The 11,059-nt window shown below is 39.5% G+C and overlaps 1 protein-coding gene across 1 annotated transcript in view; it reads left to right on the plus strand.

Annotated features, from left to right (window-relative positions):
- The window catches only part of obscnb (obscurin, cytoskeletal calmodulin and titin-interacting RhoGEF b), a gene marked incomplete at its 3' end in the record, with an annotated part of 61,973 nt that overhangs the window by 33,753 nt on the left and 17,161 nt on the right, over nt 1-11,059 (plus strand). Inside the window, exons 37-49 of the mRNA XM_020595880.1 lie at nt 2,338-2,403; nt 2,866-2,952; nt 3,561-3,653; nt 4,420-4,512; nt 5,275-5,541; nt 5,699-5,971; nt 6,210-6,476; nt 6,925-7,194; nt 8,056-8,322; nt 8,797-9,075; nt 9,446-9,703; nt 9,819-10,085; nt 10,230-10,502. Coding sequence (XP_020451536.1) covers nt 2,338-2,403; nt 2,866-2,952; nt 3,561-3,653; nt 4,420-4,512; nt 5,275-5,541; nt 5,699-5,971; nt 6,210-6,476; nt 6,925-7,194; nt 8,056-8,322; nt 8,797-9,075; nt 9,446-9,703; nt 9,819-10,085; nt 10,230-10,502 — 2,760 coding nt within the window. The remainder of the gene's footprint in view (nt 1-2,337; nt 2,404-2,865; nt 2,953-3,560; nt 3,654-4,419; nt 4,513-5,274; nt 5,542-5,698; nt 5,972-6,209; nt 6,477-6,924; nt 7,195-8,055; nt 8,323-8,796; nt 9,076-9,445; nt 9,704-9,818; nt 10,086-10,229; nt 10,503-11,059) is intronic.

Genomic DNA, 11,059 nt, shown 5'->3' on the forward strand with positions numbered 1-11,059 from the left:
AAAAACAACACGGCTGCAGCGGCGAAAGAGAAAGAGTTAGCTTGGGGGAAAATAGCTGCCCGAGTCAATGGGTACGTTTACATTTTAATCATACAGTGTTCGGTGTAAGTAATTACTAAATAATGTTAGTAATGTTATTATTTGTCACTTGTAAAGTAAGGAATGGTTCTTAATTCTTCAATAATTGAATGAGTAACTTCAGTAATTGCATAAAATACCGATTTTTGTACGAATTAAAAGTGCAGTTTTATGTCTACCCTTTCTTAAAATTCCTATTGTGGTTGATATGGGATTTGTAAAGTAATGATTAATAAATAATCCAGTACGTTTTATGGAGAGTAATTATTACATTAATCAAAATACTTTTTTAAAATTGACCCAACACTGATGTAATAATATAAGAATTGAATTTTAATTTTCATGTAGGTGCATTGATGGGAATATGTGTGCCATCAATGCATCCAACCGCATTAGGAAATCCTGAAGGGGATTCTAATTATTAGTTTATTTCCAGAGGTCACAGCAAGATGTTATTAACTGATCATCATTTTTCAGATTAGCCTTACTGAAACGAATTCAATACCACTAACCTGCAATCCTGTGAAACTCCTCTTTAATGGCTCTGAGGGGTTTGTGCCCAGGAAACACAACAAAAATTCACAGAAAGCGCTTGAGGGTGAGGCACACTTTACGAACTATTCTACGTACTGTGGCCTTACTAATGTGCTCTGCATCCCCGATGTTATAAAGAAAACTGCCGTTTGCAACAAATCGTAACGCAACACAAAGCATCTGCTCGGATGTAAGAGCACGGTCACGATGGGTGATGTGTCTGATGTATGGGTGGATAAGATTATTGATATATGTTATGGACTCTCTAGAAAAACGGTACCGCTCAAATAAAAATACATGGTGATATGACAAAAAATCAACTCGTGGCCTCAATATCCTCTCCCGACGTAAATGCAATTCCCTGCGAATTAATACAGCGTCCTCCTCTACAGGATCCTCTATGAATGGACACGCCATTTTGGTCTCTGCGTGACGGAAACGTGTGCAATCTATGAATGTACTGAAAGATTAAATGAGGTATTAAACACCTTTCACTTTAAAAAGGGGCGGAGACCCGGAGGAAACTCTGAGTTTCCCGAACAAAACCTGCTCGCCAGCAGGTTAGGTTCACAGAGTAATTTGCCATAGTAACTGACTCTGAGTTTAGATTACCTCTCTTTGTGAAACGGGTTTAACTTACCCCGCTTTCACGGGTTTAAGTTACCTCCGTTTCTGAAACCGAAAACTCCGAGTTTCCCTCATTTCGGGGTTAACAAACTCTGAGTTTCGACAAAACCGCCTTCTTGAAACGGGCCCCAGGTGTGCATTCTGAATACAAACTGTTTTTATTTAGCTGTGAAGCTGCCACCTCCTCCTCCCCCCACTAAACTGGAAGCTAAGAGGCAAGAGAGCAAAGAAACAATAGAAGGTATGAAAGAAAGATGGCACCATGCTGGCGTTGCTTTCAGCTTTATCTTTTGTCTGTTCTCTGGCCTTGTGTCTTCTGTATCTTCACTTTTATACTTAATGACAGATGAAAAAGGGCAAGGTCACAAAAAACCCTATGTTTAACATGGGGCAGAATTAAAAAATTCATATCTCCAACCAAAGTTATTGAAATCATTTGAAATTTGACACACATAGGGTGGCAAAGTCCATCATCTAACCAGATGGATCTGACGGCCATTGAAATTTAACGTTGAAAACCCAATTTAACGCATATTTTCTGCCATAGCTTGGCTTATAATGAAGGTAGAAACCTGAAATGTTCAGGTAAGATGCACAGTATAACTGCCTGCCTTAGCCTAAAACACGATCCGGGTCAAGGATTTTAGGACACATTTTGTGTCGTTCTGGATCTCATTTTTCACAAGGCACCCATTTGCAGAGCAAATGTTGTGCCTCGTAGAGGTACATGCACTCTTGAGTGCTCTTGTTTCATTGGTGTTTTGTTTGCAGTATATGCAGCAAAACCAGCTTATGTAAAACATACAAAGACAAAATAAGAATCTGTGCATTTGTGTCTGTTGAGCTGGTGGTATGATGACAGTTGGAGAATGTCTGTTGTCCACTGCAGTGTATTTATGCATTTACTTGTTTGTGTCACTCTGTATTGCCCTTTACACTACATTTGTGTGGTTCGAGATGAATGATGGACTTTGAATTGCTTGAAAGTATATGGACTGTGCTCAGAAGCCTTTATTAACTACTGTAGGTTTGTGAATGTCACTGGTTGCTGTCACTGTACGTTATGCAGCATTTCTATGTATAATATTTGTATTTCAGCCAAGATACCCGAAGTTCCACCCATTGTTGATAAAGACAAGCACAAGATAAATGAAACAGTAGAAGGTAATTTTCTGAGGATTATGTTCTTGGATTGTTTATTAAGCCCACGTTCATTTGTAAATAATTAGTGTATGCAGTCCATTATGTTTGTGGAGCCCGAAAGTGAAAAACACAGAATAAGTTATTCAGTACTTAAAACTGTCATTCTGTTTTACCTGCTGACTGATGTTATGAGACAGAAACCCGATGGGTTATGAATTGTCTTACAGTTTGTCTTGTTGTATCAGGAACTGCCAAATATGGTTTTACCACAGCTTTAGATTGTTGTCATAACCCATGCCTGCTGTTAGATGTGGCTTTTTATTTGCCCATTAAATGTCACGATCTGGGTCATAATCTTGTCTTTGTTCCCATCAATGGCTTTTTTTTTTATCTTTAAGACTCATTGATTGTAAGACTTGAGTACTATATGCTGCTATAAGGTGATTTCAAACTGGGGTTTCAGTATTCTGTTCAATTTTATAGGTGTGACATGGCCAACAGCTGAACAGACTCCTGAACAGCAACCCCTCAAACAGCAGATTGAGAGGGAAATTAAAATGGAAGGTGAAGGTGTGTTTACTTGTTTGCATGGCTTTTGTCAGTTCTCCAAATGCTGAAAGTGTGGTGGTCATTTGTTTTATTCCAAAACAACTGGAAAGTACAAAGAGACTAAGCAGGTCATTTTGGATTTACTGTCTATGCAGCTTACATTTAAAATATATAAAGAAGGTGGCTTCTGTTTTCTTGTTAGCTGTCATATACACTATGTTGTGCTGTCATTTCCATTTTGTGGCAAATACTGTTGCCTATACAATTGTTCAATGCTTTGTTTCTCAAGGTCTGTGTTGAACATTTGTTGTTGGCACTATTATGTTGGTTTGTTGCTCATCTGTGAGAGAAGAGAAGCATTATATGTTTTTGCTTGTTCCTTTATTGATTTTGATCATTTTTTGTTCTGACAGATATTGCTTACCTGTGTTTTGACATTTACTGCATGGCCAGTAATCTAACACGAGGGCATTTTTATTATTCCAGGTTGTAAACAGGTGACAGTAGACTGGGTGTCCTGGTGCATTTGTGACTTCTGCCCTTTACTGGCTCTGCTTGGCTATTGTTTTCAGCTTATGACTCATCACTATAAGACTGTGGGGTTAATGTCATGTTTTATATTGTACCAGTTGAGAAGACTGTTGTTGGAGGAATATCTACCAAAGAAGAAGTTGGTGTGGAGGCCTTGGTCCACGCGCAGAGGACCAGAGAGTCAGTAGAAGGTATGCAAGGATTTTAGCGATTTATTGGCTCCCTTCTTCTTTGTTGTTTCCTGCAACACGCCTCATTCTTGGCCTTGCCAAATGCAGGTGTTTTGGGCCACTGATACTCTGTTCCTTCTGTTGTGTATCTAGCAAGTTTATATATTTGGCTGTCACTTATTTGTTTTGCTGTGAGAGGTGGGCTATGGAGAAAAATAATTTAAAGCTAAATTCATTTTAAAGGTTATGTTTACAGCATGAATGCAGGGAAAGATGCTATAATATATAATTAATATCTGGCTACAGTTGATATGCATTTTAAGTGTCTTTACACTATGAATCCCAGTTCTAATGTTACCTCACTATCCAGTACAACACATACTGTACATCTTTTTTTTTTTTATGTTGTGAATCTTCTATTTGGTTGGTTATTGCCATTTGTCACTGTGAAACAGTTGTCTCTTGTTGGAACTCTTGGTTATGGCTCCGTCTGTTGGGTTTTTTTTAGACGTTGCTTTATTCGTTGCATACTGCATGAGTATTTGTATCATTTTCACGTGACGTGAAGATTTTGCAACTTTAGTCACTGCCATTTTCAGTCACGCTAAAGTCAAGTCTGTCTGGTATTTTGATGTTTTGGACATTGTGGCTCTAAAATGTGGCACTTTGCTTTTGATATGTTGCGTTGCTCAGTCTGTTGGTGAAGTTGGATTAAAATAGCAACGCAACATATCAAAAGCAGTCTGTTGGTGAAGTTGGATTAAAATCTACATTATTATTTGTTTAGAAATGACTTCAGTTACAGCAGAAATATTACCAGATTCATCAGTGTTCTCCAAAGTTGAACCTGAGAAGCGGGAATCCAGAAAAAAAGCTGCAGGTATGTAAAAGTTTTGTAAAGAACCTCTAAGAGCCCCGTTTGTGTAAATGGGTTTCTGTTTCACTGTAGGGTTGTTGTGTGCTGGGTCTTGTCAAAGCATATGCTTTGGCTGTCATATTGTGATGTCTTGATGGTTTTGTCAACAGTCTGGTTCACTTATTCCTAATGGCACACTAATTGGAAATTGCATATTAGCAGTTGCATTTAGCCAATCAGTAGTTCACTGATATTTTCAGTGTTGTGGGTGTTTTATATCTAAGAAAACTGTGTTGTTAATTCATCTTAAATTCCACTGTTATTTTTTATTTGTGCTGGTCTGTGTTGGCCACAGTTACAAGGTCTAATAAGTCCATTATACTGGCTGTTTCTCTAGTCATCCTAATGCCAGAGCCTGCACAACCAGATACCAAAATAAAAAGACAAGGTAGACTTTTTTGTAGCAGCTGCATATTGTTTGTTCCCCTCAGTTTTGTTGGGTTTTTTTGATGCCGTGTATTCTGGCTTCTGTTGTTCACTTTGTATTCTGTGAGTGCCAGATTTGCTGTGTTCTGGCTTGTTTTTGTCTCCAAGCTTGCAAAACTGTGTTCTGAATGGGCGCAGGGATTATTGACTGTGTATGTGTGTATACGACATAAAAAACAGTCAGTTTTTTGCTTGTATTTTTACTTTGACACAAACATGCTCAGTCCGGTAAGTTTTTATCTGGTCTCCAGTCTGAAATCCTGTGGTGCACACAACACATCAAATGCATTCAATCCCCAGTTCTTCCAGTCATAGTCATTCGAGACCTGGAGAGCCAGGAGGCTGAGGAGGGAGGCAGTGTTACTCTGCACTGTGAGCTTTCTAAACCTGGACTCTCTGTCGAGTGGAAAAAGGGAACTCAGGTCCTGAGTTCTGGAGAAAAGTACCGGATGAAACAAACAGATTTTCGTTATGAACTACAGATCTTTGATTTGACACCTGGAGACACAGGAAGCTTCTCGTGCTGTTCAGAGGACACAATCAGCTCAGCCACTCTTGCAGTAAATGGTAAGATGGGGATCGTGCCATCATCTTATGCTGCCTTCTTCTGCCTTGAAGTCTTTCATTTAATTTCTTAATTCATTCGTTTTTTTCTTCACTCTTTTTTAATTTATTCTTCATCACCATTCTTGACTTTGTACAATTCTGGTTGTTTCTTTTCATCCATCAGCTGCTCCAGTTATATTTACAAAAGAGCTGGAAAGCGTAACAGTTGATGAGGGGAACAGTGTCACCCTGCACTGTGAGCTCTCCAAATGTGGCGTTCCTTTAGAGTGGAGGAAAGAACAACTTGGGCTTTGTCCTTGTGCCAAGTATGAAATTAGTCAGACAGGACAACTTGCTACACTAGTAATCCATGACGTAGACCCAGAGGATTCTGGGAGTTACACATGTGACACTGGTGACCATCAAAGCACTGCACAACTTGCTGTGAAGGGTACGCTTGCTTAAGGCTGTTCTTTACAGTGAAATTACCTGACTGAAGATCTGCTTGTCTAAAAGACAAAGAATTCTGGACTATTACATTCTGACTAATTAATGAGAAATAATTTACTATTTTGCTTGAATTTAGGATTAAGACTCGGATATGTATTACTTCCATTTGACTGTGCCAGCTTTCTCGTGGTTGTCCTAATTTTTTTTCTTCTTTATTTCCTCCATTTCCTCCCTGGCAGCCCAGCCAGTTCTTTTTAAAACAAAGCTGCAGAACCTTGAAAAACAGGCAGGGCAGATTGCTAGTCTTCGCTGTGAGACCACAAAACCGGGAACGAGTGTGGTCTGGAGGTGCGGTGACACGGTGCTGAAATCCAGCAGCAAGTATCAGTTGAAACAGGAAGGATATGTAGTCGAGCTTGTCATCTATAATCTGCAGGGAACTGACTCAGGAGAATACTCCTGCAATACAGACAGCCATAGGACTTCAGCTGTCCTCACTGTGCAGGGTAGGATCTATTTATGACCATCCTTTTCATGCACCCTCTGCAGACACATCCTTCTGCGTGTCCTACATCACCCCCATCATTTAACACAAAATGCGTCAACCATTCTGGAGATCCTGTTTGGGGTCTTCATGACTGTATTATTTCTCAGCCCATGTGTGTTCTTGGTTTGCCTTGGTTTGTCTTTTTCAAAGCACTTGTAATTATTCACACAAACACTTTTCTGTTGAGCTCACTGATCTCATCTCGCCATTTGTGCCTTTCTCTGGTCTCGGTTGAAAAAAAAATAAATAACACACCCCTACTCGATTTCTCTTCACTTGCTATGGCTTGATGGAAATCTTAATAAATTCAGTCACACTTTGATCACAATCTGCACAACCTCAGCTACTGTATATGATACATCAGACAACAGATATGTAACTTTTACTGAAATTCATTTTTAAAACAGAGGCTGAGGTTAACATACTGAAATTCGTGGAGAGCCGCATTGCATACGAAGGTGAAGATGTCTGCTTTGAGTGTTTGGTTTCTCATGAAGAGGCACCTCCAGCCCAGTGGAAACTCCAGGACGTCCCACTCCAGAACAATGAAATGAACCTAATAAAGACAGAGGGCCAAGTACATCGCCTCACGCTCAGAGGTGTCACCACGGTTGACTCGGGAACAGTCACTTTTACAGTGGGGAACCACACATCCACTGCTTCTCTAGAAGTCAGAGGTACAGTAGGAGTGAATACTTGCCAATACTTCTCCACTAACATTTGGACGACTTGTGTTCATTTGTTCTCGTCATCTTTCTGGTGGAATACCTCCCTTCTGTCTTTTCAAAAAGTTCCTACAAGGCATCCCAGAACTGGGATGCTCAATTTCCTAAAGGCCCACAATGAACTTCCTTTTCACTTGTTCCACATTAATCTCACTTTTTTGTATAACGTGCACTTCACAGCATATCCCACCATCTTTCTACATTATACTACGCATGTTCATTCCTTTTACCACTGAAGTTGGACTAATCATGTTTCCCTTTTCCTATTGAACTCTACATTTAACTGATTGGTTATGCAGATCAATATGTTTCCCTGTAATCCTTGTATTCTGCACTGTACACTTGCAGTACTGTTTTTTTATATATATATCTGTACACTTTATTTAAATAGCTTCAAGCACAGTGTTGGAACATGTTTGTTTGATCACAATATTTTCTAATTAAACTCCAGTATTTTCATTCTTCCATATGTTTTATTACACCACAATTAAACTTAGAAAACAACTAATTCTCAGATGCTTTTATAATGGTGAAATGTTTATATTTTAGTATAACACTCTTGAAATGATAAATCCTCAGTATTTTATGCCACACTTTAAAAAACACTTTTTTTTCCTTCTTTGTGGGCTATGGGTCTTTAATATTTTATAGTCAGCTTTTAAAAATGATCATGTTCTGTTTTAAGCTTCTCATTTGTATGGAATTAACAACACTGAATATACATAATGTTGCTTTTTGTACAGTGTGTTTTGTGGTGGCTGTGTTTACCTTGGAAAAGTCTTAATTGTTCATAACGTTTTTTTTTCCTGACAGCTGCACCTGTGTTATTCAAGAAGGAGCTGGAAAATCAAGTAGCCATAGAAGGAGGCAAAGCCACCCTGTCCTGTGAAACATCAAGCCCTGATTGCAAGGTGACCTGGCGGAAGGGCTCAACAGTTCTCACCCCTGGGGAGAAGTACACCATAGAACAGAGGGCCACCACTCACACATTGGTTGTACACAAGCTGAATACGGATGACAGTGGAGAATATACCTGTGATACAGGGGACAAGAGAAGCACTGCGACCCTGACTGTGAAAGGTAACAGAGCACATCTTCATCTCATCTCTCTTCTTTGCTTTTTGTCTTCATCCTGAAGTTCATTTTACATAAATCCATTCCCAGATACTGGCTCATATCATCGACTCAGCTTTTTATGCTATTAATTTTAGAGTTGTGAGATCAATCGTTTATCTTATTTGAGATGAAATTCAGGCTTTATTTGACTTACCTAATGTTGGCTCCAACTTTTTTGGCTTTGTAATATGGTGGTAGTCATCACATTTATGTCACGCATACAGTAAATATAAAGGTGTGTCATTTGAAGTGTTACCATTTAGTTGATAAACACATACAAATGCCAGAACATCCATGATCCTAAACTTAAACTTGATGAATGAACTAATAAGTATTACAGTGTGATTTTTGGTGATGGACAGACCCTCATACCGACAGTGATGACTTCTGCAAGGTCTGCTGAGATCACTGACCTGCTGTCATCCCATTTGCCCTCAGAACATGTGCGCATCATCCAAGAACTCTGCGATATGACTGTGACCACTGGACAGGACGCCGTCTTTGAGGTGGAGCTGTCACACTCTGGTGTGACAAATGGGGAATGGTGGCTTGGAGACAATCTCCTCCAGAATAATGATCTGAATCAAATGAGCAGTCATGGCAGAGTGCACCGACTGGTCCTGAAGATGGTAACTACAGATGAATCTGGAGATGTTGCCTTCGTAGTCGGAGAAGAGAAGACTGTGGCCTGTCTACTGGTCGAGGAAAAACCCAAAGGTAATCTCCATTTCCATTGATCAACAAACAGCTTTGTCTTGGCAGCATCATTTTCATCATCCCAACATTTAGATATGTTTTCCATTATTTGCATTTATTGTTTGCTATAAAAAGAAATGTTATCAAAATATTGCATAATACTGTAAATTGCAAGTGTTCCTTGAAGAGAGTTTCCAAGTTTTAAAATTTTCAGATGTTAGTTTTATGAGTTTTTTTATGATGTTGGTTTTGTCCCTAATAAATAAAATGCTAGATCATTAATCAATAATAATAATAATAATTAATGCATGCATTTATGAGTAAGAAAAGGGAAAAACTGCATATAAATGCGACCATTATCAAAATGGTTTTGGGTTTTTTATATTTTCAGTGCTAATAATTGAGAAGCCACGCAACACTGTGGCATTTGAGGGTGAAACTGTCACTCTGGCCTGCACCATCTCTGACCCCGAGGGCACTGTCACTTGGACCAGAAACCGTGTAGCCATCCAAGCAGGTCTCAAGTATGACCTAAAGAAGGATGGAGTATTCCATCAGCTTTGTATCCATGACCTGGTGCTTGGGGACTCAGGAACGTATACCTGTGACACTGGAGATGCACAGGGTGATGTCACCTTGACTGTAGAAGGTAAAGAAATATGCAACCTCCGAAAAAGTCGCCTCCTTCTTGATGACTGTGGAACAAAATAAGCTTGTCATCTTGGTATCTAAAGCCAAACTTTCACATTTTAAATTCTCACCAGGTGCCCCAGTGTTCTTCCAGAAAGAGCTCAAGAACCAGGATGCCATGGAGGGTGATGATATTACCTTGCGCTGCGAGCTGTCTAAGCCAGGTGTTCGTGTTGAGTGGAGGAAAGGAGGCATGGTCCTCCAGCCTGGTAAGAAGTATGAGATGAGGCAGGAAGGGTGCATTCGAGAGCTTTGCATACGGAATTTGGAGCCTGAAGACAGCGGTTACTACACCTGTGATGCAGGAGACCAGCTCACCACAGCTTCTTTAGCAGTGCAAGGTAGACAACCTACAAAATTGTTTACAATTGTACACTTTGAGCCTTCTAGTATCATGTCATGTTGTTTCATCATTTAACTTGACATATAGCTGATAACTAAGTCTACAGTTCAGTGTGTGCATATGTGTATTTTTCACTCAACAGCGAAAGAAATCTTCATTGTTTCTGGTCTTAAGACCACCGACGTCTTTGTTGGGGAGTGGGCTACCTTCTCCTGCCAGCTGTCTGGTAGGGCCCCTGGCAAGGTGCAGTGGTGGCTGGATGGCACCTTGCTGGAGAACAGCCCTTTTAGTGAGATGGGGCTGAGCCGGGGCCACATCCACACACTCACCTTAAAGAACCTGGCCACAGATGACTCTGGCACTGTCACGTTCAAAGCTGGCAGTTTAACATCAACCGCCAAGCTCTTAGTCAAAGGTATCACATTATAAAGAGACTGGAATGAGCAGTATCTCAGTCTTTTTAAGACCCTGCAAAGTTTTACGTCAACATGTGAAATCTTACAAACACAACATTTATATAGATTGTTTAAATTCTAAAATTGTGTATAGTAATATACGATTTGCCAACTGACAACATTTATCATAATTTTGAGTTAAATATTGGGCGCATGAGCCTAAAATATACCAAATCTTCTCTGTTTCTTATTTAATGACTAATAATGAGCACTAAACAAATGCCTCTTGAGAAACAAGTGACTACATAATGAATTTTGATTGCTTATTGCAGGGTTGCATAAACAGTTTGAAGTTGAATAAATTAATAGTTGATACTTGACATTTCAGTGCTTCATCGTGCATGACCAGCATTGTTTCTCATTCCTTAACAATAATGGCACTAGTGAGTTCCACACTGTGTGCTTTGATAAAAAACATACAACTGGGTGCAGCATCACAGCAAACCTTTATTAAAGTAGAACAGAGTAGAAATTTAAAGTCAAACATCTAAAACTTTATGCCAAATGTGCCAGTAAA

This window comes from Monopterus albus, unplaced genomic scaffold, assembly GCF_001952655.1.
Source record: "Monopterus albus unplaced genomic scaffold, M_albus_1.0 scaffold28.1, whole genome shotgun sequence".
Taxonomy (NCBI): domain Eukaryota; kingdom Metazoa; phylum Chordata; class Actinopteri; order Synbranchiformes; family Synbranchidae; genus Monopterus; species Monopterus albus.